This window comes from Eremothecium gossypii, chromosome V, assembly GCF_000091025.4.
Source record: "Eremothecium gossypii ATCC 10895 chromosome V, complete sequence".
NCBI classification, from domain to species: Eukaryota; Fungi; Ascomycota; class Saccharomycetes; order Saccharomycetales; family Saccharomycetaceae; genus Eremothecium; species Eremothecium gossypii.
The window spans coordinates 239,818-261,942 of record NC_005786.2 but is presented as its reverse complement, the minus strand read 5'-3'; the positions used below and the strand labels follow the sequence as shown (position 1 = coordinate 261,942).

The window sequence follows — 22,125 nt, the reverse complement described above, 5'->3', positions numbered from 1 at the left end:
ATTAGATATTAAAGTTAAAAAATACGTACAAATTATACAATCGAGTCGATGTCACGCTTTTTCGGATTGGCACACTCCTCTGGCACATCACTCTGCTGCGAAGGTTCATCCACAGGTGCCTCTGAAAACTGCTCTGCACTTTTCTCTAAAAGCATCTTGCTGTCAGCGAGCTTCTGCTCAGCACTTTTAAACTCCTCATCGAGTTTAACCTCGTGACCAGTCTCCAGTACCTTTTCCAGGACTGGGACCCAAAGGGCTTCGTCACGATCCGTGAAATCCTCTAGTTTGAAAACGTTATTTTTCGTTAGGGACCAGTTTTGCTGTTCCGTCCGTATTAGTTTCACCATGTACGCTGAGGAGCGCATGGCCTTGCCTATATCGCTTACCAGGGACCGAATGTAGGTGCCAGATGACACCTTTGCCTTGAAGTGTAGCAACGGAGCTCTATAATTATCGCCCTGCTCATTTATTGCGGCACGTTCCTCCTCAGTCAGCTTGATCGGCGGTTCTATTTTGGCCTCCTGGCTATCAAGCCCTTGGCTGGCGCAATACTCTTCTGAATAATATAGAGTGTCGTTATCTATGTTGGCGTTCATTTTCTCAATGGCCGCCTTAACACTGTCAGATGGCGGCTTCAATAGCCGATAGCTGTGGTTTGTTGACAGAGAGTCATCGAATACTTCGAGCTCATACACCGTGACTTTGCGCGGCTCGATTGATTTGGGCAATGGGATACCCTCGCGCGCGTATTCATGCAGAGGCTTCCCGTTCATCTTCAGCGCAGCGTAGATCGGCGGCGTCTGTTTGAGCGCACCAACGAACTTCTTCTCGACCGTCTTCAGCGACTCGATATCTAAGTGCGCTGTAGATGTCTCATTAAGGATATCACCCTCCATATCGCCGGATGTTGTCGACAGCCCGAATAGTGCCTCGCTTTCATACATTTTGACGGTCCCAGATAAGTATTCTGACAGTTTTTTGGTGCCGGTGCCAATTCCAACGATCATCACCCCCGATGCTAGAGGGTCAAGAGTCCCGCCGTGCCCCATTTTAATCTGTGACACTTTCCGCAGCTTGTGCTTGCTCGGCTTGCGTCCCGTCTCTTTCTGGTACTGCATTGCCCTCTCCGCAATCGCTTTCTGTAGGTCCTTAGAAAACACCTGACTTTTTGTCAGTGCATGCTTCAGCTTCTGAAGAAATTGGTTGGAGGAGATTCCACTAGGTTTCTCGATGGCGAAGATCCCGTTCATTGCGTTATGTAGCAGCTGGTCGTGCTGATAAGAAGTACGGAGCACACTCAAAACGTTGAAAAAGAACCGAAAAATTCGCTTGGAACACAGCACAGAGGCAAAGGCAGAGGCCTAGCAGAACCCTACGACTCCTGCCTTCGCGCCCCATCACCATGCAGCCTACTGCTCGGCACCGCGTGGCGCACACAGAAAGAGAGCACTGGGGCTAGTTCACGTGACTTCACGAACGAGCCGCGGGCGGCACTGGCCGGGGTATCTGGATATCCAGCTGTAGCGTAGTGTTAGTATAGCCCAGGCACCCTGAGACTTCATGTACATACCGAAAGGTACGCGGAGCGGCGAGGCGAAATAATGCGGATCCCCCTTTTCTCGAAGAAGCGCTCGTTGACCTCCTCCACATAATCCTCGAGCTGTTCCAACTGCGTACGGCGCCGGAAGTATGACAGCAGCAGGCTGACCGTGTAGAAGGTCAACACGTCCAGAGCATTGAAAAGTATGTTCTGTGTGCCTTGCACGCGGTATGCTTCCTTCAGATAGCCGTTGATCGCCCGCACGACGTCGCGGCACTCCTCGGGGCTCACGTAGTTCGACAGCGGGCTCAGCGACGAGCGCCCGAACACATGCCCGTCGTGGAACCCCGCGGGCGTAAACCGCGCCTCATCCTCCCGCTGCAGCGCGGCAGGTTCGTGCCCCGGCAGCTCGGTGCTGAAGCTGGGGTAGTGCATGGACTCCTCGAACCGCCGCGGCAGACGCACAATGCGCGTTCTGTCGAACTCCACCGAGCCCTGCGGACAGTATATGTTGGGGAAGTGTGTAATGCACAGCGCTTCATCCTCCGTGTGCTCCCGCACCACCTCTTCTCCCAGCTCGCGATACTTTGTCACAAGAAACTCGTGGCAATTGAAGAAAAGCGGATTATTACCGCCCTCCAGTAAGTCTGGCCCGCTCTTCGAGCCTGTGGCCTCCGTGGCTTCTGATTTAGGCATCTTTTAGTGTCTATTGAGCGACATTAGGGCTCTGGAGACAGTGGCTGGGGAAACTGAGACATAAAATCTGAAAAACCATTGCCACCCCTTGTTGCGTTCTCACAATTCACACTACCGCGGAACCGATTAGAAGGGAGTTCAGGAACGGCAACCATGACTAACACTGAGAGAGAGTTCGTGAACAAGTTCTTAACGCTTGCAGCATTGGAAGAGCCTACCAGGACCAGGGACTACTTTAAGCCCCTCGAGCAGGTCAAATCCATAGCTGTTACATTACAGCCGTTGAAGTACAAATACAACAAACAGAGCCGTCCCCGGGCGGGACAGGGCTTGGAGGGCAACGAAGTCAAGTTGTTCTTGAAGTCAGTGCGGCCACCACGGTTTGCGCACACGGCGTTGTTTGCCGCCAATGACAATGTGTCTCAGGTGAAGGAGCGGTTGCGGGAGATAGAGCCTGCGGTGAGCACGGCGGATTTGAGGCTTTTGTTGAAGGGCAAGGTTCTGAACGATGGCATGATTCTTTCGGACCTGAAGGCTCCGGAGGCGGCACTAATGGTTCTAGTGCAGCCACACAGAGAAAACGCGCCTGCTGCGGCGGCCGCGCCGCCCAGACCGGAAAGCGACGGGCTCGACGTGGCTGCGGTCCCCACGCTGGATGTGCCCTGGGACAGGATCTCTTCTACGCTCGAGGATGCGCTGGGTGATCGCGGCGTAGCCGCAGCTACGTTGACACGTCTACAACGCGGCTGGGATCTAGCAGGCTGAGCCGTTTAACGGCCAGCATCAGGAAGTAGTTTGACTGGTATGTAAGTATCTATTTTCTCTTACTAAGCTGCCGGACCCGCTCCTTAATACTGTTATTCCAGTGAACTCCGGTGAGATTGCGGCGGAAGCCGTACTCCTCGGAGGATAGCGCCTCGTTGATGATGTCGAGGTGGATGCGCGGGTCGCGGCCTTTATCAGAAATGCGGTCGCCCATGATCTCGGTGTAATTTTTGAGCTTCTGGCGCTGGCCCATGACGTACTTGCGGCATCGGTCAATTTCTTCCTGGTTCAAGCTGTTGAAGCGGATGCGCTTTCGGAAGATGACTTTATCGAATATGTCGTTAGGATCGAGCAAACTTTTTGGAAATGTCTGAATCACCTGGAAGACCTCCATGTCTTCGTCGTCGCGGTTCTTCAGCCGCCGCTGACGCTGCGGAAACTCGGGCTCGCTCAACCTGATAATGGCTAGCGAAATTTTAAACAGAATATGCGATTCCTCGTAGAAGAGACAGTCCCAGATGCGCAGGGTCGTCTCAATTGGCACGATGCCGATGAAGCAGCTCATGAACCAGCTGGCGGTGCACAAGGTCATCGGCGGCAACTTGTAGAGGAACTCATTTCTGTTTGAAGCCTTCTTACCGTCGCTCTCCGGCCATATGCGGCTCCAGAACTCCGGCAGATACTCCTTAATGCATAGCATCAAGACGCCCTGGTCTATATTGACACCCTCGAGGTTCACGTTGTGTACTCCGGGAAGGTATCGGGACGTAATGATCACCAACATCCAGAACGCCTTCTCCTCATCCATAAACAACAGCAGGAGCCCCGACAGAAAGTTCATGGACTGGCAGTAGCCAATCTTGGGGTTGTAGATAGAAAATGCAACCAGAACGCGCCGCAGCGAGCGGATCATCGGCGGCTCCTGCTCGGAGTTCGCACTTTTCTGGAAGTGCACGTTGTCCGGAAACGTCCGGTTTAAGTCCCGCTCGATCACGTCGAGGTCTTTGAGGGTCGCCCGCTCGCTGGGGTCGTTGATCTTCGCCAGCAGCCGGTCGTACACGCCCCGGTTCTTGTTCAGCTTCTCCTGCCCGCGCGCAAAGTACCACCACGCATTGCCGCGCCACTCTGCCGGAATGCCCTTGCGCACATAGCGCTTTAACTTCTCCGACTTCGACGGGAACCGGTCCGGGTTGTCGCCGTCCAGCCCGAGCCCCGCCTTCGCCAGCAGCGCCCGCCACTTGTGCTTGCGCCGAATGCAGTATTTCGAGTACCCCTCCCACCACGCGTCGTACGCCTCCTCGCTCACGTACTGTGTCTGCTTCTTGAACCCATACCGGTCGCAGTGCGACCCGCTGCGCGTCAGCCGCCGCGTTCCCGTCGGCGTGATCGTCCCGCCCGTTGTCATCGACACCACGCTCGTCGCCTCCGTGTGCAGCGACGTCACCGTCGTCGCGCTGTGCATGAACAACGGCCGCCCGTCCCCCCGCAGGCCGTCGCCACCGCGCCCCGGCCCTGCCGCCTGTCGTCCCCGCGGCACCGCCCGCTGCGGCACGCGCCCTGCGCTCGCCGCGCTGGCGGCCCGCGGCCGCACCACCTCCTCTTCCCGCTCCTCCTCCGTGTCGTCCACGCCCTCGTATAGGTCCAGCAGGCTCAGATTGTCCTCCCGGTGCAGCGACCGTGTGTTGCGCCGCCTGTTTGTGGCCTCGCCCCCCGCCGTTTTCGCCAAGTTTGGCACCGACGGCGACTTCAATGCTGACTGATACACCTCGGCCATACTTGCAGTCCTTGTGCTCTCCCGCTGCCCATGCACGTCTCCCTGTCTGGCCTGCCGCTGTGCTAGTTGGCCTGTGTAGTCCCAGCCTAGTGTTTCCGTGCACTGCGCTCCACGAGTGACGTGTGGCGAGTAAGCGATGAACAGTACTAGTCACTGCTTTTTTCGCTAGCACTGCCAGTACTATATTTATTACTTCTCAAACGGGTGGGCAAGGCTCTCTTGGCGTAGAAACGCCCAGTCGCTGCGGCGGGACTACGTCCTGGCTCGGCCGCCTGCGCCATAGGCCATCTAGTCGCCTGAAGGCACTGCAAGCACGACAACGTGGTCAGCCAACGCCAGGGCACGATCTGCGGGCTATGTAGCAGTGAATATCGTTAAGTATGCTCGAGGCCGTTACAGGGTACGACAGCGCGATGACCGGGGTGTACTAAGTTAGACCGCAACCGCAAAGGCCCAGCGCAAGCAGCGCGGCAGGGACCATGGTACAGCGAACGAGATGGCGATACTCGGCCATCGCGCACAACTACAACAGCTGCCGGCCGATGGAGCTGGGGGCGGGGATTGCGGTGGGGGCGTGGGACGGAGTGTGGGCGCGGGCGCGGAGCGCGGAGTTCGTGGCGGCGACCGACATGGGGGACCCGGTGTACTCTGCGTTCATGCGGTACGACGACAGCGCGCCGCTGCACGCGGCGGTGGCGGCGGACTGGGCGACCTACGTGGCGGCGGACTTCAACGGGGGGCCGTTCAAGTACAGCATCTTCCCGATCCTGTATTCGTTCACGGCGAGCTTGGTGGTCACGATGGGGCTGACGGTGATCGTGTTCTTCAACGTGCGGACGAAGCCGCATCGGGGGGTGCCGAAGCTGCTGCGGGTGGCGGCGGTGCTGGCGTGCGGGAACCTGCTGACGTTTGTGGTACGCGCGATGATGCAGCTGGGGCGGGACCACGCGGAGGGCGTAGTACCGATGAACCACATCCTGGACATGCTGTGGACGGACACGGCGTTCAATACGGTAGACATCCTGGCGGTGCTGATCCTGCAGCTGTGCCAGGTGCAGACGGTGATGCGGTTCTTCACGCGCTTCCAGGAGAAGCGGCTGATCTCGCTGTGCGGCATCCTGCTGGCCGTGCTGTCACAGGTGCTGTGGGCGATCCCGCCGTACTCAGAGGCGGTGAGCAACCACTTCATGCCCCTGGACGACGACAAGGACATGGACGTGCTGCCGCCGTTTGTATACCTGGTGCGGATTGCACAGGCGGGCTCGTACGCGAGCTTTGTGCTGATGCACGTCTTCGCGAAGAAGAAGCTCTGTGTCCAGTCGGTGCAGATGTTTCTGCTGACGGTTCTGACAGTGGTTGTGGTTGTGCTGCAGCCTGCGTTCTTCATTACGGACGTCACGAACGTGTGGATCGACAATCTGAGCGAAATATTTAGCACGACATGCTACATGGGCTCTACGGTGATAGTATGGGAGTGGAGCAACCGGCTGTCCATACTGGAGGCCAGGCGCCAGGCGCAGAGCATTCTGGGGCGGCCGGTGTATGAGGACGAGGAGCAGGGGTACAACTTTGCGCGATATGCGCTGAAGATTCAGACCGCATTGACCAGCAAGTCAGATGAAGGCGACACCACATCAGCGACTACCTTTGCTGCACCGAGATCTGCGCGCTTCGAAGGGAAAGGCGGGCCCCAATCCCCAGTCTATGTTCAAGAGGGCGAACAGCAGGCCGTCATGGCATTCAATAAGCGAATGGGCACTCGAGCGTTGGCACATCATGTGCTGGATAGCATCATATACTACACAGACAAGGTGGTGGTGAAGGGGCTTGGAAATTTGTCCGCGAGCTTACCTTCCAAGACCTCCTCGGCGACAAGCGTCAGGGGTCGTGTAAGGAAACGCATTGGTCTCGAAGGCGCAAATGATGTCTTTGTATACCGCACAAAAGACCTGGTATTCGATAGTGATGAAGATATACCCAGAACCTAACTACTTGTGTCGATATTTCTCACACCGCCTGGTGCGGAACCGGGGGCATACATTCGTTTTACACAAGAGGGGTTGATGCATAAAACGCGCTTTCAAAAGTGGCAAGCGAGAGCTGCCGACTGTCGTTGCTTTTGGTGCGGCGACTGTAGGCAATGTGCCATCCCGTGCGCCTTCTTTTACGCGAGATCCAGTCTCGCAAGCCTGGCTGTAGCCAGAACACTCGGCTGAAGCCCGCGACAGGTCCCTCGTGGACCAGGCAGGCAGCCTTGCATCTGATAGGCCGGATACTGGGTATCTGCCAAGAGAGGTAGTCGACCAAAATATCTATTTCCTGTGCGGCAGCAGCGTCAAGCTGTATAGCTGACAAGCTCCGTTTCTCGGAAAGTACATTCAGCAAGGGCTGGACATGGGCTTTGATACTGCGCCGCAAGAACCTTTGGAAATCCAGGCGTGTCCGCGGTGACTGAGTGCTGTATATAAATAGCGGCAAGCGCTCACTGCACAGGTGGTGTTTCCATGGAATACCAGTCGCATCATATACCTTTTTACAGAGCGAAATTGTCAAGTTATCCATTTCAATTTCGAACATGTTTTGGTCCACTTGCAGAGTTGGAATCAACTGCAGAAGATGATCACGCGATCCCTCGTGTGCGGCTGCAGAGCGTGTGGCCGTTCCCGTAACTCTTTCTTGAGCGGAGGTCCATCCGCCATGATCGTGGCACCCATACCCGCCCTCCAGACTCCCCCCAATCTCCAGGAGTGCCGATGCCAATTCGTTCCCACCGCAGATCGGCGATTTGATCGCACGGCTCGGCTCGGAGTTGCGCACCTTTCTAGAACCTGACTTTTCGCAGCTTGCCTCCCTACCATCGGTCGGTTCACCGCGAATTGGGAACATGGCTGCCCCCCAAAAGCTTGGAATATCATCACAGGCCTCTGGAAGTGGGCCCTTCATATCCAGCTGGGTTGACATGTGGGGGTGGGCTGGAATGTTTATTAATTGTGTAGTGACAGGTGATCTGGGCTTGTCCACCATATAGATAATTGAATTCGCGGCTGGTCGCCTGCGCACAAAATTTCGGACTACTCCGTGACTCAGAGTCCACATAAACTGGCCAGAACTCTGTAGCTTATCCAGCTCTGCTTGCATGCCCTTACCCTTTTTACCCTTGTCCTTCTGCTTACTCCGCCGCCCCCCCCTCACGATCCCACAGCCGCCCGCCTTAAAGGACTTAGATCTGGAGGCTACCCTAGAGGGAGAGCTGGTAGCCCATGCATACGGGATCGTTCGGACTGGAATAAGCGCCTTCAGCATCTTGGGGCCCGATTGTTCAGTGTGGAACGCTGCCACAATGAATTCCAAAACGGAAGCCTTAAATGCAGCTCCGGGATATACAGCGCCCCCTAACTAAGACACTAGCCACATAGAGTAATGAATAGAACACATCTTTAAACAGCAGGATTGCATACCGAGCCTCTGGCAAGCCCAGCGAATTACTCAAGCACATGTCACGTGACTGAAACAGGATGCATGGGTGTTATTTTTGGCTCGCTGGCCAGCCGTTAAACTTCCCCTGCTGACTAGCTACACCACATATAGGTTAATGGTATCAGTAGTCCTCCAAGCCAGTAGGTTCTTCGATTAATGGCATCGAGCGACATATTCACCAGCACAGTCAGGCAGCTGACACAGGATCTGCACGCCCTAGCTTCGGAATCTAAGCGACGTAATTCGGAAGTGAAACATGCAAGCGATCGCTCGTTACAGATATTGCGGATAGTCCATAGTTTTGAAGAACTAGAACGACACCCAGACTTTATTCTTCCGTTCGTCCTCTCATGTAAGTCAGGAAATGCGAAGTTTACTTCGCTGTCAATGCAGAGTCTGCAGCGTCTGGCTATCCACCAGTCGATTCCACGGGAGCAGATAGAACATGTACTCGAAGCACTGATTGATTCCACACAGCTGGCCGTTGAGATTCAGCTAAAAGTTTTGCAGATTATCCCCATTTTCTTCAAGACATATGGTAAGCACATAATAGGGCCACTTTGCGCGAAGATGTTGCGGTGCTGCACTACGCTGTTACTAACACCGAGCAAGGCTCAAGTTGTTGTGGGGACCGCCAGCGCTACCTTGAAACAACTCATTAATGATGTATTTGGGAGGCTGAAATACCCTGATGCAGATGCAGAGCTGTACGATGTGCTTATCAGTAACAATGAAACCATAAAGGTTAACAGTTACCGATACGATGCGAATTTACTCTTCACGGACCTCTGCTCTATTTATGGCTCCCGAAGCCAGCAGAATACATTGCTGGATAGCAATTGCATAAATGAGGAGTATGGATTAGAGCTCCTAGAACTGGTTTTATTGAACTATGAATTATTATTTTTGACACACCGAGATCTGTTATTTCTGTTGCGAACAAAGGCGGTGCCGCTGCTATTGAGGTACATTTCCTCATCCAAAAATTTTGCAATTGTGGTTCGTAGCGCCAGATGTATTACACTTCTCATAAAGGTTCAGTATTTGACATTGCTGGAATTGGAATTGGAAGTTATTTTATCATTATTAATCCACACTCTGTCTCCTAAATCTGACACTTTATTGTGGAGGAAGGCATTAATTCTAGAGGTATTTTTGAACGTGATCCAGGACAATACTATTTTGCTCGAGGTTTTCAAGGCTTATGATGTTCATGAGAGCAGGAAGGACGTTGTTTTTGTCTTGTTAGAGACAATGACCGAAAACTTTGAGTCGAACTCACTCTCTGAACTGCTCAATGTTTCTGAATTTTTGCCCAGTGGTGAGCAGGCATTATTATTAAATGAGACTGCTGTATCCAAGAACAAGCTGATGGACCTTCTTGATAAAGCCTCTGCCCCATCGACAGATGGTACTTATATTGTCTTCCTACTAATAGCAATCTCCAATGGTATTTCCAATTCTATCGGCTCAAAAGCTGTAGCAGCCTCTCATGATGGAGACGAAAAGATTTTGGAGGAGCTTTGCGACATGTATACGAAGATCTTCGACAGCATCTTCAAAATTCAAAAGAAAATATTATATGCTGGAGCTTTAGACAATCAGTTGTTCCATAGTGTGCTTCGAGCCTTTCAAAAACTTGCCCACGCAGCAGGGATCCTTTCACTTTCCTCTGAGTTAAGTCAATGTCTGCGTGTTTTTTGCTTAGCTACCATCGAAACTACAGCAGAAGAAGAAGTGCCCTTAGAAAGCGTTCAATCCCCAAATGCGACTGGTATGTTGAATGCTATCAGTGATACTCTTCGTGGTGTCCCTACTACTCCACCAAGTCCGAAAGAGGAGGCAAAGTCAAGCTATAGATCACTCCATCAAAGAAACCTAAGCGTCTTTAGGGCGTTGCTTTCCCTGTCCATTTCACTAGGCCCCACTTTAACTGGAGAACATTGGGAATACATTTTGGAGGCATGGCAATGGACTGTATATTCCATTTCGGGCCCGTCACATGACCTTCATAACACCCCCCATAGTACGTCTTCCCCTGCCATTCCGAAGCTGATTAAGAATGATACCTTGGCTGTTGAAGCTAGCATCAATAAACTATTTGAAAGTACAAGAACATATTCTTATGAGAGCTTTGAAAGATTCTTACTGTGTTTGGTGGAAGGTGCTGCGCGATTACCTCAAGATCCTGAATGCAATAAAGCTACAGGTGCCCGCAGAGTAGATGTTCAAGGTAACGTCATGGATTTTCATCATCATAAAGTATTTTATATTGATCGCATCAGTGATCTCGTGAAGTTTAATATCTCGAGGTTTACAGACCCGGAAGGTAAAAATATATGGAATAAGTTATCTGATTTCTTAATTTCCCAAGCTACGGTGCATTCATCGACCGATGAGGATTTGCGCCTTTATGTGACTCAAGTGTTTATGGAGATTATTACTAAAGTAGCCACAGATGCGGAAAACCTACAGCAGCAATACGATTCTAAGTTTGATATTATTGGCGATAGACTGCTAGAGGCACTCATGAAATTAAATAATGCTGTTTTGGGCTTTGTAAACTCGTCGGTTCATATGTCAGTTTCAATAAACGTAGACTTCGACATATTATTCCACATTTTGAGGACATTGAAAGATCTAGTTGATAACTTTGGCGAAAGTTTACAAGATTCATGGACAACCGTCTTAAAGATTCTGATGCCTCAATTTGGAATTATCAAACGCTCTTATGAAAATGACAGCGAGCGAGGTATGGATGGTGGCAATTTAACAGAGGCTATCCAACAGAAGCACCGTGACCTCGTTCATATCTCTTTCAAAGTGTTCAAGCTGATATCCGATAATTTCTTGGAAACACTCCCATATCCTGTCATAAAAGATGTGATTGATACTTTATTCGAATTTGTACAGCAGGACACTGATTTGAATATATCATTTTCATCAATTAGCCAGTTTTGGATATTAGGCGACTATATGAGGACAATGGTTACTCTACCCCGAGACACCGGGGTAACAACAGACGGCATAATACAGGTGCCAACACCAGGAAAACTACCGTCCAATAATACTGAAGGGCGTGATATTTCTGATGCACTTTGGATATACCTTCTAAAGACCCTTGTGAAGTGTACTAATGATAGCCGTTTAGAAATTAAAAAAGGAGCTATCCAAACGTTTTTTAGGATTGTTGATTCTTATTCATCATCATTTCCATCATGGGAGTTGGTATCCGAGGAAGTTGTGGAGCCTCTGTTATCATCAGCTCCCAATCCACGGGAATATATTGAATATGCTGATTTCTTTTCTATAACTCTGCAGGGCTTGGTTCACCTTTATCCTATATATTTTGCGGATTTTAGGAATAAGCCTTGGGATAAGGAATGGTCCTGGTTGTTCTCTTTCATTCAAAGGCTGCAGTCAAGTCAATCTTTTGAAGCCCGTTTCATTGCATCTCATAATCTTGGGGAATTGATGTCTCTCATTAAGGATATCAATGACGTTCCAAAGGGTATAGTTACCTCTTGTTACGAAATATGGTCAAGTTACAATGTGCTTTACACAGAACTCCTGCCTTCAAGTGATAAGAAGAATAATATTAGTTGCCTTGAGGAAGTGATCCGCTCTTTTATACCACTCTACAGATTACTGGACAAATTCGAACTACTAACTCTACGAACAGTTGAGGATTGCCTTGCTATCTTCAACACAGCCTTCAGATATCCTTTACTTCCAGAACACGTTTCGGATAAGAAAAAACTATCAATTTTACAATCTGAAACTCTCAAGGCATTAAAACAATTTCCAATGAACCAAGATCATGCTATTGAACTAGTGATATGGTATCAGTTGAGCTCTGTCATGGTACTGCCTTTCGACACTAGAAAAAGAATTGAGCAAAAGTTAGCGGGTAAGCTGGATGGTGTATCAAGAAACAGAATACCAACATTTGAGGCTGTTAGCTATCATGCTAGCATGATGCTTTTGGAACGTATAAACGCATGCAATAGTTTTGACGACCAGTTCATGAATCAGAAATATCTGACAAAAACACTCAAAAACTTCTATGAACCGATTAAGTATAAGTCTATGATTGAATTGGCATCAGAGGATAGCTTACCATTATGGGTTGTATCCTCCAGATGTTTCAATCATATTTTTGCTTCCCTTTTTTGCCATCTAAAAAAGTACGAAGATAATAAGCAAAATGACTGGTGCGGTGACTTACTGGAAATATATGTCAAGGTTCTTGTAGCCCCTCTCCAACGCATGGACCAGGTTGCTGACATTGCTACCGAAGCGCATGATATCTCCGAATATAAGAAACATAGGGATCTTTTGCTGAAATATATCAATTTAATGGCGATAGATGTGAATCACATCCAGCCTTACGTTTCGTCGCTTTGGAATAATTCCTTTTACTACGACTTTGATGCAATTGAAGATCATATAATAAATGGGAGTACAAATCTGCAGGAAATTACGGATAAATTAGTTGCCTTCGATTTCTCGAACGTCATTGGTTCCACGGAGGAACCTGCATTGCTTTCCAAATGCAATTTAACGACTATTTGTCTCGAAGATTTGATACAGTTTTGCAATAATATGGAGCCCGGCTCCAAAAAATTACGGTCAATAGCGGTACCATTTCTGATTTCTCGGGTGGCCTTCGTGCTACGCCGATATATTACCGATGAATCATTGCTAAACAGGGCGCCATTATCTAAAGTTAAAAGACTCGAACTTGTAAAGGTATTGAATGGGCTGCACGATATTCTAGATCTTCGAATAGGACATGTTGATGAAGAAGTAGAGAATCTACGTGTACTTTATCCATTATTACTCAACACAATACCGTTATCTCATAAGGTCGGTGGGTTACAGGACCTATTACAAAAACTTTCTTTGAGATTTAACGTCTTATACACATAACTTCATCGTATGCAGACCAAACTGTTGCTTGTTATAGAACCGGCTTATTATCAAAGATTTACGACTTGATTTAATTTTAAGATGCGCAGTGTGATCTGCTGAAAATGTGCATTAAAAGGATCCGTTCTGCGAGGTGTACAAAGAAAGGAAAGTTAGGGAGTGACAGGTAATGTGCTAATCTTGATTAAATTTTGCGTACGAAAAAAAAAAAAAAAAACAGTTTAGTTGTTCATATCTATCCTGATCTCACAAATATTAATTTTATCCATGAAATTAACTTACTTTTTCCACTTTAGTAGGTTTGCCAGCTCCTCTGGCTCGCAGCTCGTTTCAAAGAAAGAATGGTGTAACAATTCCTCAGTAGAAGCTCTGTATCTGACATCAACGCAAAGACAAACACTTAGGAAACGCTTTATTTCCAAGGACAAGAGTTCTGGATGTTTCAACTTGGGTGTACCATTTGTCGCAATTAAATACAATGCTTTTAATGGCTCTTCATTCAAGTACGGAGGCTCACCTTCTAGCATCTCAATTGTCATGATTCCTAAGGACCAAACATCAACCTTCTCATCATATTCCCGCTGTTTGACAACCTCAGGTGCCATCCAGTAAGGAGTACCTACCATTGTTGCTCTCTTGCTTCTCTTATCAGTTAACTTAGCACAAAAGCCGAAATCGGTGATTTTAACGCGACCATGTGTATCTAGAAGCACGTTATCCGACTTGATATCCCTATGAATGATATGTTTGTCATGTAGAAACTTTAAACCCTGACACGTCTCGCGGACAATGTATGCAATTTGAGGCTCAGTCATTGGAGACTCAGAGGCATCACTGCCAATGGAGTTTTCAATAACATCCGTCAAAGACCCGCCTTCCATGTATTCCATGACAACCCACAAATCGTCCTCTGTTTTCAAATATGCTTCCAAAAAGTTGACGATATTCTTATGTTGCGAATCTTTCATAACCAAAATTTCATTAACTATCAATTCCTTACGTGGTTGTTTAGAAAGAATCATCTGTTTGATCGCCACCTTGTCACCGATGTTATCATTCAACTCATGCTGACTTACACCAGAATTCTCATCATATGGGGGTATTTTTAATCTCTGCGCCAAATAAACAGACCCACTTGCACCTTGACCGGCTTTTTCAATCATTTGAAAAAATGGGCTGGGATCTGTGTTGAAGGTCACAGCCGCCAGCCTAGTCATAATCTCAGCATTGGACATAGTTGGCCTTCCAGCCTTCTTCTTCTTGGCAACTGCCGTCGGATGCCCAGGGGCCCCTTCTGGCTTCTTCGAATCTGGGCCCAATTGACCGCTGGCAGCAGCCGGCGGACCATGCTGCTGTTTCATAGCGTTTGGACCACCAGGACGGGTATCTGGCGCGTGAGGACCTGGCTGAGCGGGCCTACCTGGCGCCACGCGTTGCGGCTGTAACCTCAATGGCGGAGCAACGGGGCCGACCGAAGATGGCGGCGCAACAGGCTTCGCAGGAAGCTGTTTCTGCATAAGCGAAGTTTCTGAAAGGTTGTTCAACAACCTTTCAGTTGGGGACTCCTTAGTAGCAACCGAAGATACGGAGTTTCCCAAGGGAGCAGTCGGTCCCTCCTCATCACGGTGCAAAGGAGGTAGTGACTTTGGAGGACCACTCTGCGTTGGCGATTGCTGCTTGCCATGCTGCGTATTTTGATGGTGCACACTTGGCGAAGTTGTGACGCCGACATTTGGGCCTCCTTTAGCGGAAGGGATCGCAGACCCCGAAGTAACCACGGGTTTTGGAGGCGTGGGCGCCTTCCTCTGGGGTATCATTTCGCCGCCCGAATATGGGGGCGTAGAGGCTATTTGCTGCATAGAGGCCTGCGAGCTGTTAGACGACAGAGTCAACATCGGCGGACGGCCAGGTGCACCAGCAGCCTGAGCCGCGGCCTGAGCCGTAGGTGTTGCGGTCCCGTTATTATACTCCTGGTAGAATTGCAGGACCTGAATAACAGCGGCAGAATTGTTGTTCCAATCCTCGCCAGTGATCCGCGAATGCTTCAGCAGCTTCTCCCAGTTGAACGGCATGCCTACAAAGGAACCGGTCTCCGGATCAAAACCCACGTGCACTTTGTGGGTGAAATTGGTGGGGGATGAGACACCACTGAGCAGAGGACATTTGGAAAAGATCGAGTCCAGCCAGGTGTGCAGGTCCAGCTCGGTCTTCGTCGCAATGAAGACCGACTTCTTGGACGAGTCGCCGCCCGCGCCGGCCGCGGGCGCGCCCGACCGGTCGCTGCTCCGAACAACCTCAAAGCAGTTCTGTTTCAACTGGTTCCGCGATACGCTGACGATCGACGTCAGCGGAATCTGCACCACCGCGTCCTCGCGCCCCGAGTCGCCCTTGTACAGCGAAAGGTAGTTGTCGTTCAGCACCATGTAGCGCTTCTGCCAAAGAAACGACAGCAGCCCGTCGTCCTTGTACGACACCCACCCCGACTTCTTGCGCTGCACAGCCCGCATCTTGCCTCCGCTCTTCGCTCCGAGGTCCATTTGGCTCATATAGTTCACCAAGGGCTTCGTCTGGTTGTACGCCACAGGCGGCGGTTTGGGCGCCGGCCCAATATCCTGGAAGTCCGACTCGGACAGCTCTCTCGCAGCGGCCGACAGCGACATCTAATTCTCTAGCAAGTCTCTAGCAACCTGTTTACTGTGCGTCCGATGAAAAGATCTGACGACAGATCAGCACTTATAATTTTCACTAACCTCAATGAGAACCCGTAGTCCCAAGCAAGCGTCCCACCTTCCGACGTTATTCCGGTTCTTTAGCTCTTCGCCTGGTATCTAACAGTCGAGAACTAGCGCTCCAAGTACTGTCAGGCTCTGTGGTTTTGCGGTCGTGAGCAATCTCAGACAGCAGTAGGCAGCAATACAAAAACTTTTCGCGATGTGAGCCGATTTGCCCTTCGCCAGATCCGCGAGCCTCAGCACGTGATGATCATTTGGAGAGCCGCGCACAGCTGCTTCAGGACGAGCACGATGCCCTGGGCCATGAGGGCCACCAGGAGGTATTCGGACGGCGCGGCGGAGATGCGCGGGTGGTTGGAGCAGCTACACTGGTCTCAGATTCCGAAACAACTGTATCGGGCGCAGTACGCGCGGTCCAGTGGCCCCGGCGGCCAGAACGTCAACAAGGTCAGCACGAAGTGCACGCTGACGGTTGAGGGGTTCTCGAAGTGCGCGTGGTTTCCGGCGCTAGTGCGGGAGCAGGCGGTGCGGCGGCTGCGGTATTACGCGCGGGCGCAGGATGCAGTGGTGGTGCAGTGCGACCAGTGGCGATCGCGCGAGCGCAACCGCGAGGAGTGTCTGCGGCGGCTAGTGCGCGAGTTGAAGGCGGTGGTGCATGTGGCTGCGGCGCCGGACCCAGTGGCCGAGGCACGGCACGCACGGCTGCACGCGGCGGCAGACCGGCATCGCCTGCACGGTAAACGGCGGCAGGGCGAACGTAAGCGGCTGCGTGGGCGCGTGGAATACTAGCTTATACTGCGGGTCACGTGGACGGAGTAGTCTATCAATATACGGTCGTGCATAGGTACGTATCACATAGTCTGGCCCTTGCTGAGCCAGTAGTTGCGTTTGGCGGCCTTGTCGAGCTTCGGCGTGTCTGTGGGGCTGGCGGGGGCGGGGAGGTAGTCGTCGGTGTCATCGAGCCCCATGAGCTTGTCGACGGGCTGGGCGGGTACGTAGTCGTCGGCAGGGTCGTCGAGCACGACGACGTTGTCGGCGGGGGCGGGGGCGGGGGCGGGGACGCGGGCGCGCTTGGGGGGCGGCTGGAGCTCGTAGTCGTCGTCGTCTGAGATGTTGATGAATTCCGCGGTGTCGCGGTGCACTATGCGGCCGCGGCGCTGATGAAACTCCTCGTTTTCCTGGATGGCCTTGTTGACGATAAGCGCGCGCTCGTCCTTGAAGTCGCGCTTGGCACCGCGGTACTTAATGACGTTGCCGAGTATGCTCTTGCCAACGCGGTGCTTGAAGGTAGCTGCGTCGAGCTCGAAGCACCTATTGGTGAGCAGCTCGAAGGCGCCGGCGAAGGCCTTCTTGATGTCTCGAATGTTGAAGGAGCCCCGGCTGATGTTGTTGGCTGGATCGCCGGGATCCTGTATGACCAGATTGAAGGTGCCGCGGAGGTTGCGCGTCAGCTCAGGGTATTCTTTCTTGTTGATATAGCTGGCGTCCCCCTCGCTGACGGCGATGCCGACATCGTCGTAGCCAAAGTTCTTGCCATAGAGCTCGAAAAAGTCGATCAGAAGCACTCCCAGGTTCTGCAAAGGCTCTATGTCACGGCATATTATGCGCGGATGTAGTTTCAAAAAAGAGTATGCAAGGCAAATGATGCTGAAACCACCTAGACCACCGATATGCACGTCGTTCAGGCGCCGTGCATGCAGAAATTGCTTCACGATGAGCACGAGCTCGCGCAGACCGGGCGTATCGTGGAGCCAGCCGCGAATTATCTTGGCGGCTTCTACACCGTTGGTCCGCTCGAATGACAGATCGATGTGTATCTGAGAGGCGGGCTCCACGAATTTGATGATTGGCACGCGGGCTTTCGCAATGACGGAGACCTGCGTGGCAAGCCCGTTTCGCTTGAGGTACGATGCTAGCGAGTATAATGCATTCTTGTTATCCTTGTCGCCCGACTTACTGTTGACGACGCAGTCGATGTCCGAGCCTGGCAGATAGAGGTCCGTAGCGTACGAACCAAAGCAGTGCAGATTTGCATCGGGCCAGAAGTCCTGCACTGCATCGCGGATCCGCTTCAGCGCGTCATTTCGCAGCTGAATCTCCGTCTTATTGGGCGATATATACGAGACAAAGTCTTTGATCTCCAGTGTCAACCAGTCTGCGATCTCCCGCTGGCGGGAGTGGTCATGGTTCTGTATCCACGGGTAATCCGCGTTAGTAGGCAGAGGCTCCGAGGACTCGTCCTCCGCATCCTCCACCGCGTAATCCGCGTCGCCGTTCTCTTCACCGGACGCCACCTCTTCCTCACTATCGCTGAACCCGATAAAGTCCTGGTTGTCGTCGAGCGCGTTTGCTGCTGCATTTACCCCTTCGGCACCAGTGACGTTTGCTGTCTCTTCTGCATGCACCCCCTTCGTCTCTGTAGTCATCGCCGTATCTTCCTCTTCGTCGAGCAGTATCACCTCTTTCTCATCTGCCTCTGCCACGGCAAGTGTTTCATACTTGTTCTCGTGCTCCGCACTATCATTGAACACTGCAAAGTTCTTTTGCACTTTCGATAGTGATGATTTCCGCATTTTCTTGACCCGCGAACTGTTTGATTTTGGTCGCGAGCTACCTTTGGATAAATTACGTTCCTTATCCGACTTCTGTGCTCCTCTGCTTCTGTTAGAACGTTCACGAGCTATGTTGCCCGAACGCCCACTGCGATTGCCTGCTACGGAGGCCGTCATCATCTAATTCTCGATGCAGTCAGGTGGTGATGATGTATGTGATAAGGCCTCTGATGAAAGGAAAATTTTATAAGCGTAGGAAATGATAGCAACGGTCGCCGGCCATGCGATGAGATGATGTACTAAGAGCGCAAGCCGTATCTCCCAAGTGCGCGAGCGGCATTGGATTGCATCACCGCAATAGTTCTGAGGGCGAACGTGTTGAAGATAGTAGTATACCTTGATAATCTATACAACTGGCGCGAATACAGTATACAGGGGTCATAAGAGGGCGTAAATGTAAAGGGTTACAAGGACGGCGAGAGGAAACGTAGGCATTTAGCAAGCTAAGCAGAAGCGGCGCGCATAGCATCCACCTCCTTGCGCAGATTACATCTGCCGGATAGTATATCGCCCACCTTGGTGAACTCAGACCAGTGGATGTCGTGGCCCTTTCTAAGCTCAACGTCGGTCTCATTCTGCCACAAGTCGTTGACCGGTTTGAACGAGACAGTCGAGCCGTTGACACAGATGACGGCCGCAGACGCATCGTTGTTGGGCAACATAGGTGTCTTGACACCCTTCACGTAGCGGAAGCCGAGTTGGCGGTCGTCGTGGGAGGCTGCCTGCTTTGCCTTCTCGTTCCAGCTCTCGAGGAACTTGACCGACTTCACGGCAAAACGGCATGCAGCAACCCTGTCTTTGGAAGATGGCACGCCACCCTGCTGAACATGCCCTGGGACCGCGGTTCTGACACCGAAGCGGCCATTCGACTGTTCAGCAATAATGTCTGCGATCAGCTCTGTGGTGTATATCGAAGATGCCTGTTCGTTTCTAATCAGCAGCTTACCATTGCGGTTCTCGCCCTGATCGTGACGGAAGTTTTCCTTCAATAGGGCCAAGTCCTCTTGAATCGAATGGAGATCTATCTTCTTCTCAGGCGTGTAGACGGAGACAGCGCCGGTCACCAGCCCTGTGAACGATGCCACATAGCCCGAGTGACCGCCCTGTACCTCGACCACAAACACACGTCTTCTAGTAGCAGAAGCGGATTGTTTGATGGCATCTGTGTAGTTCACAAGGGCGTTCAAACAAGTGTCGGTACCGAGCGAGTACTCGGTTCCAGGAACGTTGTTGGAAACGGTCGATGGAATCATCACCATTGGGATGTTGAACACAGGGTATTGCGATCTAGCGGAGTATAGTTGCTGCAAAGACTTGAACCCTTCGAAGCCACCGATAATGATCAACCCGTCAAATTCGTTCTTTTGGAAGTGGTAAGCCACAGCACCCATGTCATCAGCTGCGGCACATCTGTTGGTACCTATTTCGGAGCCACCCAAGTTGTGCCAGTCCTCCACATCGATCCAGGAAAGCTCCCTGACTTCCCCGGTTTGGATCAGGCCAGAAAACCCGTTGATGATGGCAAATGGCTTATGTCCGTTGGCTAGACAGTAGAGAGAAGCTGCACGGGTAGCGGCGTTCAAAGCGGCGGATGGCGCTCCAACATGCACAATGGCCACACGTAGAGGGCCGCTCTCTGGCACCGCGGTGGAATCCTTGATAGTCGTCGAGATGAAGCTCTCGTAAAGTTCTATAAATTCAGTGTCACGCAATGAAATGGCTTTATCAAAGTCCTTTTCCTGGATGGCTGCTGCAACCTGCTTTGTTAGCTTCACAGATTCCATCAACGGTATTCTGATGATCTTTTCCTCCAAGATACCAATCAAGGGGGACGGAGTATCTGGAGTCATCTCCAAAACGGCCTTCACTGCGTCAACACCCTGCATGGTGGCAAGCCATCTGTCGTGTGCAACAGCGGTACCACCTCTCTGGACGTGCCCGAGAGTGGTGATTCTCGTGTCCAGACCGAGCTCCACGAGAGCGGTCTTTACCTGCTCGGCAGTGATCGGGTTCAGCTCTGTGTCCAAAGCACCTTCCGCAACAATGACAGTGATGTTACGGCGTCCCTTTGCTTTATGCCTTCTGCAGACTTCCTTCATTTCGTCCTGCCACTTATTCTGCGGAGCAGCTCTTTCTGGGATAAATATATAATCCGCTGCTGTCGCTATGCCTGCCATGAGCGCTAGCCAACCACAGTGCCTGCCCATTACCTCGACCACGAACGCACGAGAGTGGGACTTTGCGGTGGCATCGATATAGTCCACCATCTCGCAAATACGTTCCAGCGCAGAATAAGCACCAATCGTGGAGTCTGTCCCAGACATGTCATTGTCAATCGATCCAACCAAGCCAACAATGGTCAAGTTACGGTACGGATGCACCTGCTGTGCGGTGAACCGGCCGTCGGAGACAAGCTCCTCGACAAGCGAGGGCCACTCCGACCGGAAGAGGTCGGCGCCCGTCAGCGAGCCATCGCCACCACAGACGACCAATGCATCGATGCCCTGCTCAATCAAGTTTGCAGCGGCCTGCTTCCGGCCCTTGCGTTCACGGAACTCCATGCAGCGCGCAGTGCCGATGAGCGTACCACCCTCGCTCAACCAGCCCCGGACGTCGGACCATTGCATGTGCTTCAGATACTCGCCTCCCTTCAACAGACCCTCGTACCCCTCGTAGACCGCAAACACGTCGCAGCCGTAGTATATACCGGCTCTGACAACGGCGCGCACCGCAGCGTTCATCCCAGGAGAGTCGCCACCGGAGGTCATGACTGCCAGCTTCTTCTTGGGCTTGCTGTCGGGCGCCCCTGGCGTCTCGCGCAGACTGCGCATCAGCGCAGCGGCCGTTTCGCGGCCCTGCGCCAAGCGGTGCGTCTCGCCGCTACCCGACAGGAAGAAATCGGCCCCCACGGCCTGCTCGCCGAGCACCGCGTCGTGCAGGTGCGGCGTGTCTGTCAGCGCTATCTCGTTACCGAGTGGGTCCCGGATGCGGAACTCGTGCTCCGATACCTCCTCGCGGTCAGGGAACGCGGCGGCCGCCTCCGCAAAGGAACCGCTGTAGTAGCTCACGCGCAGCGCGCCGCAGTCCGCCGCCGCCACCTCGTTCACCAGGCGCACCTTGATCATCGCCCCGTCCGACTGCAGCTTCCGCTCCGCCTCCTGCTGCGGCACCCGGCACCCGCTGCTGTCCACCTCCGACAGCTTGAACGACATCAGCCACGTCTCGTGCCGGGACGACTGGCTCGTGCCCGACAGCAGCATCTCATCGCCGTGGTTCTTGAACTTGTCATACAGCTTCACCGTTGCAAAGCTCAACCGCTTGTAGAACTGCACTGTCGCCTTGTACAGCCGCTCATCGGTGGTCGCTAGAGATCGGAACGCAACGCCATACGCTGTTTCGACCGACATACTATATTGCCTACTCTACGCTGTGTTTCTGGTGGGCGTTGTGCCCAGAGACCTCTGAAAATATATACCCTTCCCTCGAGGAAGTCGAAAGCTTACCAGCTGGGGCGCCTGTCTTTCGTCAGCCAGGGCCATGCGCGAAGGTCACAAGGTGCGCTGCCCCTCGATCGAGGCGGGCTGCCCGCTGATACAG

At 52.1% G+C, this 22,125-nt stretch overlaps 11 protein-coding genes across 11 annotated transcripts; 4 read left to right on the top strand and 7 right to left on the bottom strand.

Annotated features, from left to right (window-relative positions):
• Positions 1-32: 32 nt before the first annotated feature.
• PUS4 (pseudouridine synthase PUS4) lies at positions 33-1,250 on the bottom strand (the record flags this gene model as incomplete). The annotated part of the gene is made up of 1 exon (NM_210016.1): positions 33-1,250. The coding sequence occupies one exon, from the start codon at positions 1,248-1,250 to the stop codon at positions 33-35; it is 1,218 nt and encodes a 405-aa protein (NP_984663.1).
• Positions 1,251-1,470: 220 nt separating this feature from the next.
• Positions 1,471-2,236, bottom strand: SHR5 (Shr5p; the record flags this gene model as incomplete). The annotated part of the gene is made up of 2 exons (NM_210015.2): positions 1,471-1,518; positions 1,571-2,236. 2 exons carry the CDS (start codon positions 2,234-2,236, stop codon positions 1,471-1,473), a joined length of 714 nt encoding a protein of 237 aa, NP_984662.2.
• Positions 2,237-2,389: 153 nt separating this feature from the next.
• Positions 2,390-3,001, top strand: MDY2 (Mdy2p; the record flags this gene model as incomplete). Its single annotated transcript, NM_210014.1, has 1 exon — positions 2,390-3,001. The coding sequence occupies one exon, from the start codon at positions 2,390-2,392 to the stop codon at positions 2,999-3,001; it is 612 nt and encodes a 203-aa protein (NP_984661.1).
• A 49-nt stretch (positions 3,002-3,050) lies between these two features.
• On the bottom strand, positions 3,051-4,775 carry MSB3 (Rab GTPase-activating protein MSB3; the record flags this gene model as incomplete). Its single annotated transcript, NM_210013.1, has 1 exon — positions 3,051-4,775. The coding sequence occupies one exon, from the start codon at positions 4,773-4,775 to the stop codon at positions 3,051-3,053; it is 1,725 nt and encodes a 574-aa protein (NP_984660.1).
• Positions 4,776-5,254: 479 nt separating this feature from the next.
• On the top strand, positions 5,255-6,763 carry RIM21 (Rim21p; the record flags this gene model as incomplete). The annotated part of the gene is made up of 1 exon (NM_210012.1): positions 5,255-6,763. One exon carries the CDS (start codon positions 5,255-5,257, stop codon positions 6,761-6,763), a length of 1,509 nt encoding a protein of 502 aa, NP_984659.1.
• A 58-nt stretch (positions 6,764-6,821) lies between these two features.
• On the bottom strand, positions 6,822-8,078 carry AGOS_AEL203W (AEL203Wp; the record flags this gene model as incomplete). Its single annotated transcript, NM_210011.1, has 1 exon — positions 6,822-8,078. One exon carries the CDS (start codon positions 8,076-8,078, stop codon positions 6,822-6,824), a length of 1,257 nt encoding a protein of 418 aa, NP_984658.1.
• A 330-nt stretch (positions 8,079-8,408) lies between these two features.
• MON2 (Mon2p) lies at positions 8,409-13,184 on the top strand (the record flags this gene model as incomplete). The annotated part of the gene is made up of 1 exon (NM_210010.1): positions 8,409-13,184. One exon carries the CDS (start codon positions 8,409-8,411, stop codon positions 13,182-13,184), a length of 4,776 nt encoding a protein of 1,591 aa, NP_984657.1.
• Positions 13,185-13,462: 278 nt separating this feature from the next.
• On the bottom strand, positions 13,463-15,844 carry CLA4 (serine/threonine protein kinase CLA4; the record flags this gene model as incomplete). Its single annotated transcript, NM_210009.1, has 1 exon — positions 13,463-15,844. The coding sequence occupies one exon, from the start codon at positions 15,842-15,844 to the stop codon at positions 13,463-13,465; it is 2,382 nt and encodes a 793-aa protein (NP_984656.1).
• A 318-nt stretch (positions 15,845-16,162) lies between these two features.
• Positions 16,163-16,705, top strand: PTH4 (Pth4p; the record flags this gene model as incomplete). The annotated part of the gene is made up of 1 exon (NM_210008.1): positions 16,163-16,705. One exon carries the CDS (start codon positions 16,163-16,165, stop codon positions 16,703-16,705), a length of 543 nt encoding a protein of 180 aa, NP_984655.1.
• A 62-nt stretch (positions 16,706-16,767) lies between these two features.
• On the bottom strand, positions 16,768-18,648 carry TRF5 (non-canonical poly(A) polymerase TRF5; the record flags this gene model as incomplete). The annotated part of the gene is made up of 1 exon (NM_210007.1): positions 16,768-18,648. One exon carries the CDS (start codon positions 18,646-18,648, stop codon positions 16,768-16,770), a length of 1,881 nt encoding a protein of 626 aa, NP_984654.1.
• A 323-nt stretch (positions 18,649-18,971) lies between these two features.
• On the bottom strand, positions 18,972-21,935 carry PFK1 (6-phosphofructokinase subunit alpha; the record flags this gene model as incomplete). Its single annotated transcript, NM_210006.1, has 1 exon — positions 18,972-21,935. One exon carries the CDS (start codon positions 21,933-21,935, stop codon positions 18,972-18,974), a length of 2,964 nt encoding a protein of 987 aa, NP_984653.1.
• Positions 21,936-22,125: the final 190 nt, after the last annotated feature.